The sequence below is a fragment of the Oryx dammah genome, unplaced genomic scaffold (genome assembly GCF_014754425.2).
Source record: "Oryx dammah isolate SB20612 unplaced genomic scaffold, SCBI_Odam_1.1 HiC_scaffold_29, whole genome shotgun sequence".
In the NCBI taxonomy this organism is placed as follows: Eukaryota; Metazoa; Chordata; class Mammalia; order Artiodactyla; family Bovidae; genus Oryx; species Oryx dammah.
In genome coordinates, this window is record NW_024070213.1 from 13,601,946 (window position 1) to 13,623,544 (window position 21,599).

At 51.7% G+C, this 21,599-nt stretch overlaps 1 protein-coding gene across 2 annotated transcripts in view; it reads left to right on the forward strand.

Moving 5' to 3' along the window:
* PRMT8 (protein arginine methyltransferase 8) overlaps positions 1-21,038 on the forward strand; it is a 70,013-nt gene extending 48,975 nt beyond the window's left edge. The window contains exons 7-10 of one of the 2 annotated variants that reach the window (XM_040233742.1): positions 6,773-6,888; positions 12,829-12,979; positions 19,308-19,429; positions 20,196-21,038. In XM_040233742.1, coding sequence (XP_040089676.1) covers positions 6,773-6,888; positions 12,829-12,979; positions 19,308-19,429; positions 20,196-20,279 — 473 coding nt within the window. In that variant the 3' untranslated portion in view covers positions 20,280-21,038. The remainder of the gene's footprint in view (positions 1-6,772; positions 6,889-12,828; positions 12,980-19,307; positions 19,430-20,195) is intronic. The other variant, XM_040233743.1, reaches the window with a different exon arrangement.
* Positions 21,039-21,599: the final 561 nt, after the last annotated feature.

Below are 21,599 nucleotides of genomic sequence, written 5' to 3' on the forward strand. Positions count from 1 at the left end.
TCTTGCTGTAACTGTGTAAATTGTGTTTGGAGGAGAACCTACAGGCACATTCTTTGTTCTCATGTGCTCTAAACTGATTGAACTCCGACCCTCGGCTCGGCGCTTTAAGGAATTTCCTCATGGTTTAAAGGCAAACAGATCTCACCCTCCTCCTTGCTGGATCCTGTCTGGGACCTTGACCTCATGCACCTTGCCATGAGAACTGGATCATCCCTGACAGGCCCTGGGGCACTGGCTGCTACTCAGGTGCCAGCCCAGGCCCGGAGACCATGGGATTGAAGTCTCCTCCTGCTTATTGCAGTTTTCATATCACCTGAAAAAGAAAACAAACAAAAAAAAAGACTAAAAGGTAACCCCGTTTTTTTCTTGTGGAATCTCTGGAGTCTGTCAACAGCATTCCCCACAAACTCAGAATCAAATGCACCTTTACATTTTATTTAACATAGTTTCCAAGTTTTCTATTTAAACATTTCTTTTAAAAAATGACCTGTTTCTGTTTTTAGGAAAGGAAGCAAGCGCATTTAGAAATCTGTTTTAAATAAACAGAGATTTTGGTTACACAGAGTTCTAAATCCAAAGTGAAAGCATAAAGGTTGCTGGTTGCTAAGGGAACAATTGTAAGCAAATTTCTGATGGCTCAAGAACAGGCTAAAAAAGAAAAATCTTAAACAGGGCAGGAGAAGTTGTGCCCAATCCCTTTCAGAAAGAAAATTGTTAGGAAAACAGTTTGTTCCCTCCCTGCCCCCTCCTTGCCCTTCTCCTCCCCTCTTTTCTCAACCACACGCAACATGGGAACACAAGCATGAGTGAAACTCAGAAATTGCCCTCAGTTTGCTCACCAACTGCTAGAGAACAAACACACACGCACACACACACACACACACACACACAGATGATTGGCATGTACCAGGCTCACAACGCACAGTTTGTTGGGTGAATGAATGAGAAAATGAATGAAGGAACAGAAGTAAACCAGCAAAGGAATGTACAAAGTGATGGTGGTGAGAGCGGCGGCGGCGGTGTTGTCGACTTAGAAAAAAAGCATAATGGGAGAGCTATGAGTTAAGTTTTATTGGGGGCAGTATGAGGACTGCAGCCTGGGAGACAGCACCTCAGACGGCTCTGAGAAACTGCTCCAAAGACGTAGAGGGAAGAACAGTATATATGTGATTTTGGTAAAGGGGAAGTACATGTGGTCAGGTGTGTTTATTTTTTTAGAAAGTTTCTCCTGGTCTTGTGAAGCTTCCGCTAGTCACGAGAAACGGTCGTCACAATGAAGGGCTTTAGTGTTTTTCTAGATATAAGAGGTACTAGAATTGGGCTCTTAAAATCAACTCCTGAGAACATCTGTCTGAAGACCTGTCCTGCCAGCTGTCTGGAGCACAGAGTGCCTTGTTTCTGCTCTCCACCCTGGACTTCTTCAGGGGGTGTTTGAGAGCAGCCGCTGCAGCAGCGCATGATTTAATCCTTGTAGAGGTAGAAGGCAAGCACCCATGGCAAGTGCCAATATGTGGTCGACAGTGATTTAGTCGCTAAGTCACGTTTGACTCTTGTGACCCCATGGACTGTAGCCCACCAGGCTCCTCTGTCCGTGGGATTTCCCAGCAAGAATACTGGAGTGGGTTGCCATTTCCTCCTCCAGGGGATCTTTCCGACCCAGGGATTAAACCAGGGTCTCCTGCATTGCAGGAAGATTCTTGAGGATTCCCAGACAGAGGTGCAATCATTAATTTTTTTTTTTTTTTACTCTGAAGATTTCTAGAATCTCAAAATTGGAAGGAAATTGGGTAGATATTCCACGTGATTTTCTTACTCAGTAGTTGACTCTAGAACCTGCTGAGGGTCAGAGGATGGGCACCGGCTTCCTGGCTGATGAGAAGATGACAAGGGACCTCTTGTGTAGAGATGGTGGTGCCTGTAGCTGGGGGCTTGGTGGGCAGGACCTCTTGGAGGGTTCAGGTGCTCTCCGTGAGTTTCTCCACCACCCTGACATCCAGAGCTGTATTTCCTGGCTCTAGCCTATTTTACACAAGGAGTTGACTTTGATCTGAGAGCCTAAATGTATTAAACTATTATACACACCTTCCTTTCTATCTAGAGGAGGAGTTGTCAGTGGCGCCTGGCGCCACCTGCTCTATTTTCCCCTGAGGCTCCTCCACTAGTTCTAGCGGAGAAACCCAAATTACTGGGGCCAGGACAGGGATGGGGAATGTAGCTACCGATCTCTCCACTGAAAAGTGAAGCTTGTTTTCCAGTACTTCATATTCCTGTCTTTGTTTTCAGGTTATTATTTCCTCTAATATATATCCATTCTGCCCATAAGCTCATTGGAAGAATTCTACATCTCTGATACTGTGACTTTTTTCATTTCCAGCATTTCTATGTCACTGATGAAATTCTGCATCTGTTCATGCATGTTTTTTCTGCATTAGATTCTATAAAATATTTATTAAAGTACTTGAATCTCCTTGTTACATATTCCCACTACTTGAGCTCTGAGTCTGGTTCTATTGACTATTTTTTCTTTTGGTAATGGGTCATATTTTTCTTTCTTTTCCATGTGTCTTGTAATTTTTTTATTAATGCTGGACATTGTGAGTAGTGCTGGACAGTGGAGACAGATGAATAATTTATGCCCAGAGAAGAGCATGCCTCTTCCTCTGCCAGTCCGTTCAAGTGGGGATTTAGTCCACCTAGTCTGGACTAGCTGGCAGGTCTGGACTTCATTGGTGTTTTAGTTACATTCAGTGCACCATGCTGTGGTCCTTTTCAAGAGTTTGTTTCAATCCATAAACTAAATTTCACAGGTCTTTTGTTATTATTTTTGAATCCCTAGAAAGTTAGCTAACACTTTCCTGGTAGTTGATGACCCTCACTCCATATTCACTCGTTTAATAGATAAGACAATTGCAACAAAACATTAATATGCTTGATGTGTATCCTTGCCCATCCCTGCTGCACGTATGGTTGAGAAGCTAGTGGGAACTGCATGGTCAGTGGAAAGGAGAGGAAAAAACCCTAATGTCCTAGATAATCTGTCACTGAATAACTGGAGGTAGGGCCATCTGGCCGGGAAGGTCAGACATTAATTAACCAGGTGTTGTGAAGCAGTGCAGGCATTAAATATTTGGGAATAAATTCATTAAATTTAATGAATGAATTAAATTTAATAAATTCACTAAAAAACCCAGCATTATTGGTGGACCTGTACTGTGCCAGATGCTCTGTTGCGGGTGCTGAGGATACAGAAGGAGAGGGGTTCCACAGGTGGGAGTGGTTGGAGATGTCACAGTGGTCACTTGAGACTTTAAGTCCATTTGAAAATTGGACTGGAAGGGACCTCAAAGACCATGGAGCCCAAGCATTACCAACTGGCTGGAACTGCTTATGTTGACTTGGAAATCCCATCTCCCTGGGGCTCAAATCTGGAGATTCTGATTCAGTAGGTCTGGTTATGGTCCAGGAATCTGTATTTTAAGAAGTATCCCAGATGATTCTGGAACACAGAACCAGTGGACCAAACTCCTCACTTCACAAACAATTCGGAAAGAAGGGGGACAAGCTGCCAGGGTCACAAGCTTGGATGATGGCAAAGCCAGAGCTCAACCACGTAACCACAGTAACTATCACATCTCAAGGGCTTTCTATGTGCCACACCCTGTTGTGAACTTTATATATATCATCACATTTGATCCTCATAACAAACCCTATAGAGCAACTATCATCATCATTATCATCATCTCCATTTTTAAAAACTTGTTATTTTATATTGGAGCATAACAATGTGATGATAGTTCCAGGTGCACAGTAGGGGCACTCAGCCGTACATACACATGTATCCATTCTCCCCAACCCCCCATCCCATCCAGGCGGCCACATATCACTGAATGCTGTATTGGTGATCCGTTTTAAATATAGCAATGCATATATGTCCATCCCCAAATCCCTTAACTATCGCTTCTCCCAATCCGCCCCCCCCGCCCCCGCCCAACCCCCTGGTAACTATAAATTCATTGTCTCTATTTTAAAGAAGAAACCAGCTCTTTGAGAGGTTAAATTCTTGCCTTAAAGTCACACAGCAAATAAACAGAGCCAAGGTTTGAAGTCCAAACCCAGGATTTTAACCATTTAACATGGACTCTCAGATACACTTTCACAGAGCCTTAACTTAAAGGAGGGCGGAGGGCAAGAGCAGAAGTGTAGCGGTAGGTGTCTTGAGAAAGGGTTTTAAAAACAGACAGTGTGTGTGGGGGTGCATGTTCTACCTGGGTAAGCATGGACAGCTCTTTATAGACTCTAGAAGGGGATCTTCTCTGGAGCTGTCGCCACGCTTCCCCAAACATTAAGTGTTAGTTGCTCAATTGTGTCTGACTCTTTGCAACCCATTGACTCTAGCCCACCAGGGTCCTCTGTCCATGGCATTCTCCAGGCAAGAATACTGGAGTGGGTTGCCATTCCCTTCTCTGGGGGATCTTCCTGACCCAGAATCGAACCCAGATCTCTCACATTTCAGGCAGATTCTTTACTATCTGAGCCAGCAGGGAAGCCGCAAACACAGGTAGGCTCAGTTGGGAGTTTGGCTCCAGCCTCAGGCACAGAATGGGATATGAGTGGCATCTAATCCTCAAGCCAGAATTGCACAAGTGCTTGCCCTCTAGGAGATGATTATTTTCTCAGCCTCTTCTCTCCGAGGAAAGTCTTTGTGTGCCCTTGAAAAGATCCTGAGTGAAAGGAACACAGCATCCCCTGACTGTTCGCGCCTCCCTCCTTTCACCCCCATCTCCTAAACACGCAGAGGGACATAAGTTTCCTATGGTTCCATTTGTTTGGTGAACATTTAAAAATAATTTAATCCTGTAAGATTTAAGAGAAAAGCAAGTCTATTTCAATGTATTTCTAAACTCCTCTGAGTAAACGAACAAGTGAGATTCAGCCACCCAGTAACTAGACTCCGCTAAAGCAGGGGTCCTCAACCTCCAGATCTAATGCTGACGATCTGAGGTGGGGCTCACGTAAAATACCAAAAAGGGAGCACCCAACACACGTAATGCACTTGAATCGTCCTGAAACCACCTCCCCAACCTTGTCTGGGGAAAGATTGTCTTACATGAAACCAGTGAAAGTCACTCAGTCATGTCTGATTCTTTGCAACCTTATGGACTACACAGTCTGTGGTATTCTCCAGGCCAGAATATTGGAGTGGGTAGCTGTTCCCTTCTCCAGGGAATCTTCCCAACCCAGGGATCGAACCCAGGTCTCCTGCACGGCAGGTGTATTCTTTACCAGCTGAGCTACTAAACTGGTCCCTGGTGCCAAAAAGATTGGGGATGGCTCTGCACTGTGGGGAGAGCAAATGGCATTCCTGCTTGCTGTCACGACTGTGTCGGTGCAGCTGAAAGGTTAGGATACAGGGTTTGTGCCCCAGCGCCACGGTTTCCCTGCTGTGGGATACAAGCTGCTGTGGGATACGAGCGCCAGCTGCTGCCAGCCCCATTTTCTCATCTGCTGTATCGAGGCATCCTCATGGGGTTGCTGGTGAGAGTCAGTGATGGGTCTGGCCAGGACTGGGTGATCAATCAGTGGTAGCAGTGATGACCATCATTTATCGGTGATCTGGCACCATCATGGAATTCCTGGTGGCTGAGATGGTAGAGAGCCTACCTGCAATGCATAAGACCCAGGTTCAGTCCCTGGGTCAGGAAGAACCCCTGGAGAAGGGCATAGCTACCCACTCCAGTATTCTTGCCTAGAGAATCCCATGGACAGAGGAGCCTGGTGGGCTATAGTCCATGGGGTTGCAAAGAGTCTGATGTGACTGAGCGACCAACAGTTGGACCATCAGACTTGCATTCATTGACTTCCAACCCTGCACCCTGAATCCGTTCCCTGATTAATGCATCTTATGAACAGCCCCCGGGGGCAAAGGGGCACTGCTGGGGTGCTCTGTGCCCCACCTGGGGGATATGTCTCATGGGATGGGTCCTAATGAGGACACTGTGGTGTGTGAGAAAAGCAAGGCCTCTGCTGGACACCCCAGCTCTCCACCTCACATTTTGCTGTTGAGAAAACAGAGGATCAGAGAGGCTAGGAGATTTGCATGAGGGCATGCAGAAGGAAATGGCAACCCACTCCAGTGTTCTTGCCTGGAGCATCCCAGGGACAGGGGAGCCTGGTGGGCTGCCTATGGGGTCGCACAGAGTCAGACACAACTGAAGCAATTTAGCAGCAGCAGCGGCAGCTGGCTAGTAAAAGGTGGCACTGGGATTCTGATGGCAGCCTGTTTCATGAACCAGGAAATCCCATGTTTCTTTCTGCTTCATGAGAGCTTCAGTAGGTAGGAAAGGGAGGAGGGAGAAAGACAGCTTTATAGCTGTGGGGTGGGATGGAGCTGAGGCAGTGGGGTAGAAATGGGTTCGGTGGAGGAGAGAGTTCTTAGGAGATGCTGAGGCTCAGAGAGAAGGGAGGAGAGCAGATACAGAAGAGTCAGGAATCTGGGTTCTAGTCCTGGCCCGACAGGAGTCTAGCTGTGTGACTTCAGAGAAGTTTCTTACCCTCTCTGAGCTTTACTTTTCCTATCCCTAAATTGGGACCTGTGCACATTAGATGGTGTGAAGGAACATTTGGTACCTTGTGAAACTCTCCACCAGGCAAGCACCTCTCCTGTCGTCAGACCAGGGAACACGAGCTGCCGCCCACTCTCTAGGACTCAGGGGGACCCAGGGACTTCTGGGGGTCCCGCTGCTGGCCCTCATGTTTTGCTCTGTCCCCACAGGGTGGGAGAACGTCTATGGCTTTGACATGACTTGTATTCGGGACGTTGCCATGAAGGAGCCCCTGGTGGACATCGTGGATCCAAAGCAAGTGGTGACCAACGCCTGTTTAATAAAGGTCTGTGGATGCATCCTGTGTGGGCCTGGGGGTGTGGGAAGCTGACTGTGCCACCTGGATGCTTGGGTCTGTGCTCAAGGCCACCCAGGCTCCTGCAGGGCCCCCGGCTGTGAGGCAAGGCCACCTCGGCCGGCCAGAGCCTCCGGCAGCCCAGGGTGACCAGTGAGAACAGGCGCTGGCCCTTAGAAGAGCTGTCGAAAGAGGGCCAGTGGACTCCACGGTGGCACAGCTGGGGGGTGGTCGGTGCATGTCTGCTGGTGATGTGAGTTGGGGTGTGTGTTGGGGGAATGGGAGGATCAGAGAGAGAAGTCCTGGAGGCTCAGGTCAGGGGAAGCCCCTCCATTCGGAGCAAGACAGCAGCTTAGAGAAGAAATCCCTAACCTCAATCAGGTATGCAGTCAGGGTCACACTCCCCTGCTTCCAAGCGTACCTGTGAGTGGCCGGGCAGGGCTCACCGCGTCCTGGGCTCCCTGGTTTGTACACAGCTTCACGTCTTGTTCTCCACGGCTTTCTATCTTCAGTGCAGATGGAGAACTGCTTACCAGGGTCCTCCCCCAGGGCATTCCTATTACTAAATTTCCAAACACACCAACTTTGCTGTGTGCCTGTGCGCTCAGTCCTGTCCGACTCTGTGACCCATAGACTGTAACCCACCAGGCTCCCTTGTCCACGGGATTCTCCAGGCAAGAACACTGGAGTGCGTTGCCATTGCCTCCTCCAGGGGATCTTCCGGACCCAGGGATCGAACCGGCATCTCTTGTGTCTCCTACATTGGCAGGTGGATTCTTTACCACTAGTGCCACCTGGGAAGCCCCTTTTGCTGGAGTACAGATAAAAGCCCCCCCCCCCTCGACCTCCCCACCCTTCCAGCCCCACGTTCCCCTGGGAGGTAACCACTGTCCACACAACGGGTTAACCTTTCCAGCCCTTTGTCTAAGTATCTGTATTTACATATGCTGACCTATCCTCCTGACCCAAGGAAAACTCCTGGTACTTGACTGCTTTCTTAAAGTCCAGAAAGCCATCCATTTCACAGGGTTCAAGTTCACTTTTTAATCAAAGAATCTGGGTTCATGGTGTATCCCGGTTCATTGTGTCGGTTGTCTTCAGCTCTCCCCCCAGCCCTCATTGTGCTGAAACACACCTGCCCGCTCCGGTCCAGTGAGCATCACTGCAGTTCCAGGAGCTCTGGTGGACGGGACAGGGAAGAGCCCAGGGCCACTGGGGGAAGGCGAGGTTCCTGCAGGATGAATGCAAACCGCTGCTTTGTCCAGGCGAGAGCAGTCAGTCCTCGGTCCCTGGTCACTGTGTTCTCGATAAGGAACCCTTGTCCTCTTGGATTTAGAAGGGTCCCTGGAGGACAAATAACACTAGGCAAACCTCATACAAGTCCCATCAGAAGAAGGATGCTTCCCTCTTATCCTGCCTGAGAGCCTTGGTCTCATGCTGGAGGGTTTTGCCACCTGTTACCTCGGCCAGTTCCGAGTCCAGGCAGGACTGATGATGAGCAAACGTCCTTTTATTTCTTCCCACCAGCCCCTCTGTCCATGAAGCTCCTTCCTTCTGGCGCTCCAAACAAGGTCCAGCAAACGGTCATGTGCTTAGTCGCTCTGTCCTGTCTGACTTTTTGCGACCCCATGAGCTGTGTAGCCATGGGGCTCTACAGGCCAGGCTCCTCTGTCCACGGGATCCTCCAGCAAGAATACTGGAGTGGGTAAGCGTTCCCTTCTCCAGAGAGCCTTCCCGACCCAGGGACTGGACCTGGGTCTCCTGCATTGCAGGCGGATTCTTCACCATCTGCGCCACCAGGGAAGCCCAGGTCCAGCAAAATACACCCCAAATAATTCACCCATGGTGCTAACCATTCCTGCAAATATTGTAGTATGAGCGGAAATCGCCTGGTGCTGTTGAATTTGCCCAAATGGCATATGGCAGCTGCATGGAGCCATTAAGCATTTTCCCATAGGGGATGAAATTCCTTCCGAGGTCACTCTCTGCACCTACCTGGCAGGGTGGCCACAGCCCTTGTGCACACCCACTGCTGGTCCTGGACTGGCCTGCTCTGTCTCCCCTCCTTCCTCTCCCCCTCCCAGCCAGGAACAGGCCAGGGTCTCTCCTGAGTGCAGCCTGGGGCTGGGGGCATGGCAGAAACTGGAGCTCTGGGCCCTCCCCGGCCAGTCACCTTCCTTCCTGCGCTCTCTGAGAAGGGCAAGGTCGGCTGTGTTTGCTTCCGCCACCAGGAGAGCCGTCCGTCAGCTCTTGCTAATGTGCTCAGCACTGTCTTCCCGGGTCTGTTGGGAAAACACTTGCCCTTCTTCACACACTTAATTGCTATTTTCATCGCTATTAACGTTGCGGCTTGTGACACTTGATGATAATTAAGACTCTGTTTTGACCAGCCTTCTGCTTGGAGACGTCCGTTTGTAACATGACTTAATGGGGTCAGTAGCGGCCCGGCTCCTCGGAGTCACCGATGCCTGCTGAGCCCTGCGCCTTGTGGGGTGGCCTGAGGCCTGGTCACGGGTCCCCCCAGGGTCTCAGAGCTACTGCTGCTGCTGCTACAGAAAGAGGAAGCTTTCTGGCAGAGGGATCGGGGCTCTGGGGGGCAGGTGATGGGTCTGACTCTGGAGACTTTGAGCCTAAGAGGAAGGGGGATCTGACCCAGAGGGCCTTGTGTCTCTGAGGCACAGATGGCAGGGCGGGGGCAGGCAATCCAAAAAAGCAGCTGCCCCTCTGTCTCGCCCATTTTAATGTATATCAGACTTTTAGTCTGGACGGCTTTTGTTCCTGCAGAGGCCCCTGTTTAGAGGCAAATGTCCAGAGGACCTGGAGAATGCTGTCAGAGCACTGGTGGCTGACATTTTGTTGATGGACATCTGAGACCCCCATAGAGACAAAATCCCTGATAGATGGGGTGGTGTGTGTGTGTGCGTGCGTGTGCGTGCGCGCTGAGAGTGGTGAGGGAGTGAGGGGAGGCCAGAGGAGGAAGGAACCAAGCCCAGGTGAGTCACACGGCGTCCTTCCCAGGTTGCTCTCTGTGTCCAGGCCCAGAGCTTGGGATATTTATAGGTCAGTCCTAGAAAGTTCTGGAAGGCTTTAGATCCAGGGAGGGCATAGTCTGAATTCATCTTAGAGAGGTTGGTGGGTTGGTCTGAACCCACTTCAGTATTCTTGCCTGGAGCATCTCGTGGACAGAGGAGCGGCGGGCTACAGTCCGTGGGGTCACACAGAGTCGGGCACAACTGACCTCACACAAATGCACACTGAAGGGGAGGCCTGGGGTGGATGGGAGGGAGAGTCATCAGGTGGGAAGACAGTGTTAGGAGGAAAATGATGAGTTTTAGGGGCCAGGTCACACACCGAGGGTGGACAGACCATCACGGCCAGTCCCCGTGTCTAACAAGCTCTGGTCTAATGGTGGGGACGGGGGCAGAAGCAGTGCGACCGCTGAGCTGAGCCAGAAGCAGTGTACAAAGACCAGGCTGGGCTGGCGGCTAAGGGCACAGGGACAGGGACAGGGACCGTGGGAGGAGCCTGGAAACAGGTGGGCTGGCCCCAACGGAGAAAGAGATGGAGAAGGCAGTGAGTGTAGACACCATGAGCCCAGCCCTGGAGACTGAGCTGAAGCCCCCAACGAAAACTCAGTTAAGCTCCAGTGTTCTGAGAGTTGTTGGAGGTTGAAGGGACCTCCAGACACGTGCACAGGAGGGATAACCAATGAGCTGACAGGTGCTGGAGCTAGACAGGCTTCCCCGATGGGGCAATGGCCCAAGCTAACAGGGTGACATAGGATGAAGGACACCCCCCACCACCACGCCCCCAGCCCCTGCACTCTGGTTCCAGGTGGAAAGGACAAAGATCCTGAGAGGGACTCGGTGGGGGAGAGGCTTGCCTGCCTAAAGGCAGTAGGAACCAGCAGGGTGGTCCTGGAGGTCAGAGGCTGCTAGAAGTGGGGCTTCCCAGGCATCACAATGGTGAAAAAGTCCGCCTGCCAGTGTAGGAGATGCCCGCTCGATCCCTGGGTCAGGAGGCAAATGAGCGCACACACAGCACACAGCTGCTAGAAGTGTGTCCCCGGTTGTATCCAGCTCTTTCCAGCCCCGTGGACTGTAGCCCACCAGGCTCCTCTGTCCAGGGACACTCCCAGGCAAGAATACTGGAGCGGGTTGCCTCTTCCTCCTCCAGGAGATCTTCCCGACCCAGGGGTCGCACCCATGTCCCTTACATCTCCTGCACTGGCAGGCGGGTTCTTTCCCACTAGCTCCACCTGGGAAGCCCCAGCGAGGAGGGAGAAGGAGATGAAATCATGACTTAGGAGAGGCCGTTTCCACCAGAGAAGAGAAAGTTGGGGGATCCACGTGAGCAGGAGCAGGCATTGGCTTGTTCTGTGGGTGGAAGTTACAGAGGCTGGTTTTGAAGCAGGACCTACTAACTGGAGTCGTCGGGGAGGACTGGTCGCCTGGTAGGCAGTGAGCGGATCTTGCCTGGGGGTGGTCAGGTGTCCAGGGCCACTAACTTCCTGGGGATGCCCTTAAGGCTCATGCATTCCCCGGGTAACAGGGGACCAGCTTTCTGACTCCGCTGGATTCTGGATGCCTGACCTGGCCTCACAAGGGCCTTTAGTCCTTGTTCCCTTCCTTGGGCTCTAGAAGCATAGCCTGGCTTATCTGAAGTGATGTCACCGACATCAAGGGTTCCCACAGTCCCCGACACCTGCAGTCACTCCTTCTTCCCAACCAACAGGTCATCGGGTATTGTAGCTGCCACCCTGCACCGCCACTGACTTGGCCTCGCCCCTGCCTCTGTCCACTCTGTGGAGGCAGGACTCGGTTTTGAAGGTCCTGGGACTCCGTTCTTCATCCTAGAAACCTGTAGAGATAAAAGCCTCTTTGTCTTTCCTCCCCCATACCCTGAGACCCCTCTCTCCTACTTTCCCAGCATCTTCCATCATCCGGGTCTCAGGCACACTCTTGGGAACCATTTCCAGGCACACAGGTGTCTGTCTGGTTCGCACAGAGCTTTCAGGACAGAGGTCCCCACTGTGCAACCCAGCAGTTAGACCTCACTGAAAGTGGTCTGGATGCCTGGGGAGCTTTGCCCTGTCTCACTGGAGCTGGCCCACGTCAGGTCAGCATCCTCTGCACAGAGAGAACACCACACTGCAAACCGTCATTCATGACTCCTGCTGCCACCCAAGATTGATTTTCAGTCACTTCCTGCCTGAAACTGTTAGAGTTATGAGTTCCTTGTGTTCTCCATTCCCAGCTAGAACTGAAAAATCCTCGCCTCTTATTTCCCCTTTTTATGTATTTAAGTGTCCGGCTGGTGATAAATGGTCAGCAGACTTCCCTTGGCTCAGCCTGTGATTGTGTGGGCTCAGTTCTCAGTGCCTCCTGTTGACGGGAAATGAGCAGTCAGCTCTGCTAGAATCCGGGAGGGCTTGATGGAGCAGGTGGCTGCTTTAATGCAGTGGGTCTGGGGCGCCCCATCTCCCTACCCCACTCCTTGGAATTTGCCCCCTGGTACGAGGCTTCCCAGGTGGCGCTAGTGGTTAAGAACCCGCCTGGCAGTGCAGAAGACATGAGACATGAGTTGGATCCTTGGGTTGGCAAGCTTGCTCTGGAGAAGGAAATGGCAACTCACTCCAGTATTCTTGCCTGGAGAACCATAGACAGAAGAGCCTGGTGGGCGACAGTCCATGCAATTGCAAGGAGTCGGAGAGGACTGAGCGACCGAGCGTGCACACGTGCACACACTGAGTAGACTCCACCCTAGAAAGGGCGGGGGAGCTTGTGGGAGGGTGGCAGGCACGCCTGGGACGTGGTCCCAAGAACTGTGATACCCAGGGGAGTCTGCGGTCTATAGTATCCCTGGAGGAGGAAGCCTCAGGTGGGACCCGGCGGAGGTGCTGACCCGCGCTCTCTCTCCTCTGGACTGCAGGAGGTGGACATTTACACGGTGAAGACGGAGGAGCTGTCCTTCACGTCTGCCTTCTGCCTGCAGGTACAGCGCAACGACTACGTCCACGCCCTGGTCACCTATTTCAATATCGAGTTTACCAAGTGCCACAAGAAAATGGGGTTTTCCACAGGTGAGCCTCCTGCTGGCCTTCCAGACCCACCTGGCCTGGTGCCCAGGCTCTGTAGGACGTGACCTCCCCGGCCTGGACATGGGGCAAGGGCCGGGGGGCACCAGCCAGGGATCCTCACTTGGCACCTCGCAAGCCTCTCCAGTCCTGGAGGAATGCCACAGTTCTGGCTGCTAGAGGAGAAGGTAAAAAGCTGTAGCAGCCGTGGCCAGCGCTGAGAGCCAGCGTCGGTGGGCAGGGGCAGGTGCTGGGGCTGCCTTTCTGAATGCACGCGTATTCATTTAGTGTTTCCTGAGCACCTCCTGTGTGCGGGAGAGGGTATGGAGGGGTGTGAGGCTTTCTTGTGGCAAAGAGCAGGCAAGAGACTTACCTTAATTCCTCACAGGAGGGCTTCTTCCAGAGGTGATGTCTCCCGACCGCCAAGACCAGAGTCCTCTGGTCTCCATCAGCCAGGCCAGCCCTGGTGAAAACCAGAGGACCCTGGTCCCGGTCATTGTCAGCCGCTCCCCTTGCTTCAGCCCGCAGGGAGTGGGCTATTTCACCTGGACCTTGAAAGATGGGTGAGACTCAGCCTTTCAGTGGTGAGGGGTGGGGCAGTGGGGCTGAGGAGGAGCCCGCTGGAGGATCACGGCTGTGACTGGAGGCCAAGGGTGGAGCCATATGGCTGTTTCTCCCTCTTCCATCCCTGGGATGTGCCTCCCGCAGGGCCCACCCACCCTGCTACTGGAAATGAGAAAGTCAGGAGGCAAGGGTTCTCTGGAAAGAGTTCTGTATCTCTAATGCCAGGGCTCCAGCCTTGTAGCTAGCTCCCAGCTGGGGTCTTTCTCTCCCTGAGATGGTCTGTTTCTGGTGGATGTCAGCATAGGGCTTTGGTCCAGCATGTAACAGATGTTTCTTACCATCTTTACCAGCTGGCATGGGTTTGGTGGTCGGGTTTATTCAGACCCTCTGCACTCTGACCACCAAGGAAAGAGTATTTCCTCTTTGTGTTTAAGGACCCCAGATGCGCAGAAATAGATTAATCTTGACTCATGGCTCATGATATACTGCCACGCACCATTCACTTTTTGCTTATATTTTAATTAATACAACAAACACTCGTGAACTTGCCACCTAGCTCAGTAACTAGATTGTAAATAAAGTATTATTAATTCGAATGAAATAGTGACTAGAAATAAGTTTATTAGTAGTAGAATGTAAATGTATTAGTTAATATCAAGAGATAACTATTGTTAATTAGAATATAAATATTAAACTGAAATACATTATTAACAAGCATAATACAGTAAGGTTTATAATGAATAAATGTAAGTCAATTAATTCAGGGGGCTTCCCAGGTGGCTCAGTGGTAAAGAATCTGCCTGCCAAGCAGGAGACATGGGTTCACTCCTTGGGTCGAGAAGAGCCCCTGGAGTAGGAAGTGACCTGCCCCAGTATTCTTGCCTGGAAAATTTCATGGACAGAGGAACCTGGTGGGCTACAGTCCACGAGGTCACAGAGTCAGACATGACTGATAACACAGGAGATTAAATTAATTCAGAGTCACAAAATAAATCCCTGCAGTTTACTACCTAACTCAAGGACGTCAGTGCTACCAACATCTTTGCGTATACCTGGATGGTCCCCTTATCCCATTCCCCACATCGCCTCCAGATGAACATTATCCTGAATTTTGGGTTAATTATCCCCTGCTATTTTAAAAAAGTTGTTTCACGTGTATGTATAGGCCTAAATAAGGTATTGTTTGGTCTCAGCTAGCTTTGAACTTGAGTTGAAATGCAGGTTGTTCTAAGTGGTTCCTCCCCATGGGCCCCCAGGGGCTGGAGCTGCTCCAGGAGACACGCTGGAAAGCACCTCACATTGTGCAGCTTGGAAACCATCCCTGCTAATGGCTCTGCCCGTGTCTTCCCCCGAAGCTCTGGGCAGAAGCTGTTGCAAATGGGCACAGCCACGCAGGGCTCTGGGCTGTGCCAACCAGCCGGCGGGCCCAGTGGCCCCGCCCCTTGGACATATCCTCTGTGGGTGGGGTAGGGAAGGTGAACTGGGCCCCTTGGGGAGACTGTGTGGGTGGACGGGCGGTGCTGAGTAGAAGCAGGCCTGGGGTTAAGTAGTAGTTTTTCCAGGAATCAGCAAGGGAGGGCGGCAGGCAGTGGAGATAAATCTGAGTGGGTCCCTTTCTGGGCCTTGGGCTCATTATGAGTGAAATTACACGGATGGTCTTCAGTGGCCTAGCAGCCCCTTTCCCAGCTTGGCTACCCTGTGACACTGAGACAGCTTCTCAGATCAAAGAAGCTTCTTCATGCATAGTCTTGAATTCTCTGAAAAGCTTGTGAAAACCCTAGGGAATAGAATTACAAATTTACAGCTGAAGAAGTATTAAATTCCAGAAAGAACTACCATCCCCTTAATCACTGGGAAGAGACTAGAAGGCAGTATTCCACTCTGTCTCCAAAAGCACCAGGAAAAATCTTCCTGTGAGAGGGCCCTCTGTTCGTACCCACCGGCCCCTGTGTGCCCCACTCCCAGCCTCTGTCACAACCAGTCACAACTCCCACTGGACGTTATGGCCAGCTACCCGAGTGTCTTCTCACTTAGGCTGTCAGATCTTGTGGGGCAAGGCTGTACTGGCTGCTGTTCCGCACTTTTAGGACCATGTCAAGTATATGATAGGCATCCTGAGTGGATATCTGCTGAATGAATGAGCGAATGCATGAATGAGGGAGCGAATGCATGAATGAGGGAGCGAATGCATGCATGGATGAGGGAGTGAATGACAGTATCTTCATAATGGAAATTTAAAAGCCACTCATACGACCTTGACAGTTGTAGCTGGGGCTGGGAGGGAGGGAAAGGCCCATTCACTGACCACATCTCCAGATGTCGTGGTCCACAGTGATGCTGAGGGCTCACGTTTGTGCAGAGCAACTCTCTGGGGGATGAATCCTAGAACATTCCAGACCAAGACAGTGTGGCAGCCCTGCTTTACAAACCAGAGCCGTAGTTGATGGATAAATGACATGACATACCGCTTTCCACGAAGAGTCAATAGCCACCTAATGCAATGGCTTAACAATACCCTGATCTGGGCCTGATATGTTATGTATCTATATATAAGGTGACCATGCAATTCTTCTTTCAATTGAGGACAGTTTTAGAGTAAAGAGGAGAGCTCTTGATAATTACGCTGGAAACGTGGACCTGGGCGCAACAGGAGATGGTCATGCTCGGTGTGTCCTCCTCCCCTTCCCTTCATCTAATCCTCACAGTCCCTCGGGAGATAAACCTTCTGCAGATGTAGAACATGAGTTCCAGAGTCACAGTGGAGGAGGAGGCTGGACACTGGGCTTCTTGTTGCCTCATTAAATGGCCTTTCCACTGATACCCACCCAAAAGATGTATAGGGTGTGAAGGACTGGGTCTGCACAGCCATTGCAGCCTTGGTTGTGTATCTACACAAGATTTTTATGTCTTGGCAAACCTGCCCTCTTCTCACACCCTGGAATTACTGATTTCAAATTCCTAGGACCAGAGTCAAAACATCTACATTGCAATCAGCTTCTCCTGGAGACCCCGATAAAGACCCTAGATTGAAAAAACTGCTGTAGACAATGAGTCCGTGGACCCATCACAGAAATGAGATGTTTGGGGAAGTTGTTAACTCTTTGATGTTGATGTTGAGGGGAAAAAAATCCCTTTCCTCCAACTCAAGGCTGGCACGTTTTGGGGGGCCAGCATCAGAGGCGGATGGTCTGGGCTCGCTGGCTGGCAGATCTGAGTCAGTGAAGTCTCTGGGAGTCTCCCAGGGCATCTGATTAGGAGACAGAAGGAAGCTGCTGGAATCTCCTTGCCTGAAGGTCTTTAAGAACAGGAGAGGCACCTGTCTGGGCTGATGTGGGTGGCGGTGGGGGCGAGAGTGCTATCAGTCACTCACTGCCATTCTCTGCACACCCCGGAAACTATCTTTTGACAGTTCGTTTAGGTGCCCTTGACAGAGAAGGTACTGGGAACAGCTGGACTTTGCCCATGGACAGCAGTATGCCTTGGAGGCCAGGAAGGCTGGACATGTTTGGAGATTCACAATCTGAGCAGTACAAACTCCATGTTCATGATCCTCCTTCAAGCCCTTCCAAATGCTCAGGCTGCTTCCCCTCCCCATGACCTTAACTTTGCATCGATTTCCCAAACACACACATTGAAGGCTACTCAAATCTGTATTCAAAGCACTGACATTTGATCAAGCTAGTCTATTACGAAGGACACAGACAGACTCTTCACCACCATTAAAATAGATCCTGAGGGTTGAATGATCTTGGTCCCACTGGGGTTTCAATAAATCTCCAGGCAGGCTTGTGTGTGAATTCCTTCAGGCTGGACCACCAGTGGCCAGTACGACTGAAGGACAGCCCCAGTTCTTCCTGCGAATTAAAACTCTGCCTTCTGATGATGTCCAGGGCCTAGCCTTTGTTCTGCCTCCAAAGCCATCCATAAGGCCACAGACTCTTCATGCAACAGCCTTTGAAGTATTTGAAAGTCCTCCCCAAGGCTTCCCACCTTCAGCTCTGGTTGTAAGCAAAGAGAGTGAATCAGTGTTCATGAGTCACGCCTCCTGGTGGAGGAAGGTAAGAGCCTGCAGGGCAAGAGGAACTGGCTGTAAGATGTATTCTTCTACAATCCTTTGATTCCAAAGTCTCAATGTTGCTGAACATATCTGGGTACCTTGAAGCCTCACACCAGACCCCCTCTGGCTTTTTACTATCGGTCATGTATTCGGTGCTCACAGACCTAGCAAGTGTGGTGATGGGCTCCAAGGGTGTAATAGTAATAGTCCATCAGACCCCTGTCCTGATGGAGGTTGCAGTCTTGTGGAGACTACAGAAAGTAAAAAGAGACAGAGATGGTTATGCAGTGGTGTGACTGCTACAGTAACCACACAGGCTCAGGACGCCCTTAATCCAGCTGGGTGGTCAGGTGAGGCTCTCCCGAGAATTGACCTTGGAGGATGAGGAAGGGAGAGGCTGGTGGTTAAGGAGGGAAGAGTGTCCGAGGGACGGCAGCTGCTGGGACAGGACCCCTCATCTAGTCGTAGAATTTGTCATGAGCCCAGAGGATGGATGGGATTTCATGGGAGGTGCGAGAGTCAGTGTGACTTTGGTTCATGCATGAGGTGTGAGCTGTGGACCAGCATTGGGTCCATAGAAGGAGAATCATTCTGAATTTTTACCCTATCTAGGTAGGAAGGCTCAGCCAAACCCCACGGCAGGCCTGAGCCAAGGGTAGCAGGATGGGTTATAGCAGGGGTCCGCAACCTCTGGGATATAATGCCTGATGATCTGAGGTGAGCCGATGTAATAATAATAGAAATAAAGTGCCTAATGAATGTGGTACACTGGAATCATCCCTGAAGCCACCCCCACCCCCGGTTTGTGGACAAATTACCTTTACAAAACCGGTCCCTGATGCCAAAAAGGTTAGGAACCACTGATCTAGGACAGAGAGGCAGGCAGAGAAAACTATTTGTAGGGCTGGGATATCCATGAAATTGGGGAAACTGGGTTAGCCGTGGAGTTGGGGTCATTTAACAGGAGAATGGGTGGACTGCCCTCCGTATCTCTCCTCTACACTTGTCTGCAAGTCTTCACTCTGTTGAACCAATGAAACAGCAGCATTTTGAGATTCATTTGTGTTAATATCACCCTTGGTATGACCTTGAAACAAACTGACCAAGTCAGTTTGTTTCTCCCCTGGTTCTCCACTAAGATCTTCAGTCTGGAGGGCGTGGGAAGTTGATGTCAAGTTGAGCCCCTGGGCTGAGTGGGGAGGCCTGCCACAACTTGGGCGCCTGACCCAGCGAGAGGGCTGGGCAGGGTGTTCAGCATGTCCCAGAAGAAACCCAGCAGCTTCCGGGTGGGGTCCCAGCCCTTCTGGAGACATCTCTCTCTCTCTTTTTAAAAAATACTTATTTATTTGACTGCACGTGGGATCTTTAGTTGCAGCATGGAGGATCTAGTTCCCTGACTAGGAATTGAACCCTGGCCCCCTGCACTGGGGGCTTTCCTTGGGAGCCCAGCTAGTAAAGAGTCCACCTGCAATACAGGAGACCCCATTTCGATTTCTGGGTGGGGAGGATCTGCTGGAGAAAGGATAGGCTACCAACTCCAGTATTCTAGCCTGGAGAATTCCATGGACTGTATAGTCCATGGGGTCGCCAAGAGTCGGACCCAGCTGAGCGACTTTCACTTTCCCCTGCCCTGGGAGTGCAGAGGTCTTAGCCAATGGACCACCAGGAAAGTCCCTGGAGGCATCTCCTGTGACTCTCCCTTCTCTCCCTCAGCCCCTGATGCCCCCTACACCCACTGGAAGCAGACCGTCTTCTACCTGGAAGATTACCTCACTGTCCGGAGAGGGGAGGAGATTTACGGGACTATATCCATGAAGCCAAATGCCAAAAACGTGGTGAGTGCTGGGGGTGCGGGGGGGTGGAGGGGGAGGTGGCGCAGAGAGGAGGAGGGACATGGAGGGGGTTTCCCCTACTGGCGGGCAGGGACCTGGGCGCCTTGTGCACAGTCAGGAAAGTTACAGGGGAGGTGGCAGAAAGGCAGGTGTGGCCGTGATGGCACCCTAGAAACACCCCAACCTGGACCTTAAAACTGGAGAACTGGAGCCCTCCTGCAGGGCCCCTGGGACCCTCCCAGCCATGAAGGCAGCTTCCAGCCCTTGATGAGAGGGGTTCGGTGAGCAGAAACTGTGGCCATGGGTTTCATCTCGTTTGGGATGAGCTGAGCCAGGAAACCACCGTGTCTGGTGGCCTGGAAGACAAGTTCGCATTCCTCCAGCTGGCCTGGTGGGCTGGATGGTGTGGTTTTCTCTGGGCCTGCCCCCTCATTCCCCGAGTGTGGGCACCGGCCCCTGCAAACGCCAAGGTTGGGGGTGGGGTGGGGGCGTCTGGGGCCTCTTCCTCTGAGAAGCAACTGCTCCACTGCTTCCGAGTTGAAACCGGAGGGGACATCTCTCTATTCTCACAGGAAGGATTTAGGTTAGAAACCAACGACTTTCCCAAGAGGATAATGAGGCTCCGGAAGAGGCTCGTGAGGGCTGTCTGTGGGGTTATCCTGAGCTGGAAACCCTTAGCGGCTCAGATGCGCGCGGCCCTCCGCCTGAGGGGAGGGGCGTGGTCCCAGGGCTCCTTGGTGCTGACGCCCCGACTCCTCCTCCTTTGCAGCGAGACCTCGATTTCACAGTAGACTTGGATTTTAAGGGACAGCTGTGCGAAACATCTGTATCTAATTACTACAAAATGCGTTAGCACACGTGGGAGGCTGCAGAGAGCGAGCGAGCCAGCCCGGAAACTCGCCTCCATCTGCAGCTCGGCCACCAGGGACCCTGTTTGCAGGACGACACGATCATCCTGGAGTGCCCTCGAGACTGGTGAACTCTGCCGGCCTCCCGAGGGCCCTGCCCCTGGACCAAGGGCCCCCAGCCCCTCGGCTCTGCTCCGGGGGGCCCTTCTCAGAGGCTCTATTTTCCCGACCTTGAGCACGGCCAGCGCGGCAGCCGGGCCCCAATGGAGGAGTCCACGCGTGTCCCCATCGTCCTCCTTAACCGTGACTCTCGGATCCTCAAGTTTTGCATGCTGCAGGCATCTAGGTCAGATTGCTTCTCTAGAACCTGGAGACTAGTGTCTTTGATAGCATAAGCCAGACTCTACGTGCGTGCGGCGGTGCGCGTGCGCGGACAGCATCCCGGTTAGTTTCTTAACCCCGCGCACCTGTATGTGTGTGCAGATACAGTCAAGCGGGTGACGTCCGTGTTCATCACAGGAGTGTGTGTGCGTGTGTGTGTGTGTGCGTGCATAGAATATATATTACTCTCAGAGGAGATTCTGTTGCTTTCCAATAGAAATTTGTTTTGTGATTAGTTCTCTCCCGTCCCATAGCCCTTCCCAGCTATGAAACGTTCTCTGTATTAGCTCCGGTCTCCTTTTGACTAGACTGTGGCTCCGAACCCTGGGCATAGGACCACGCACTCCGTGGGCGCTCAATAAATGCACATGAGAGTGAAGGGATGGGGCGGCTGCATTCCTCGTGCTCTGGGGGCGTGGGGGTTGGTGCGGGAGGAGGTCAGAGGCCACAGTGGGACAGAAGATCCAATGGTGCTGCTCTCAAAAGGAAGGCGGCTGCTTGGTGAGGGAGCCATGAAGCTAGGACCTGTCTGAGGGCATCTCCCCTGTGACCCTCGGGGATGGGAGGAGGTTTCTGGAGTGGGGGTAAGGGGACATGGGCTAATATCGAGCGCTCTCGAATGGGAGGCCAGATGTAGCCTGGAGAGGGACCAAGGTCAGTGGCAAGAAAGGTTGGGAGGGTCCAGAGGAGTCAGGAGGTGCCAGCTGAGCTCTTGATTCTGGGCTGGGGTTTCTGGATGGCAGTGCCCAGGAAAATGACCACTGATTCCAGAGGCAGTGGGCCTGCCCTTCCACTGTGTGTGTGCTAAGTTGCTCAGTCGTGTCTGACTCTTTGTGACTCCATGGACTGTAGCCCGCCAGGCTCCTCTGTCCATGGGATTCTCCAGGCAAGAACACTGGAGAGAGTTGCCATTTCCTATTTTGGGGATCTTCCCGACCCAGGGA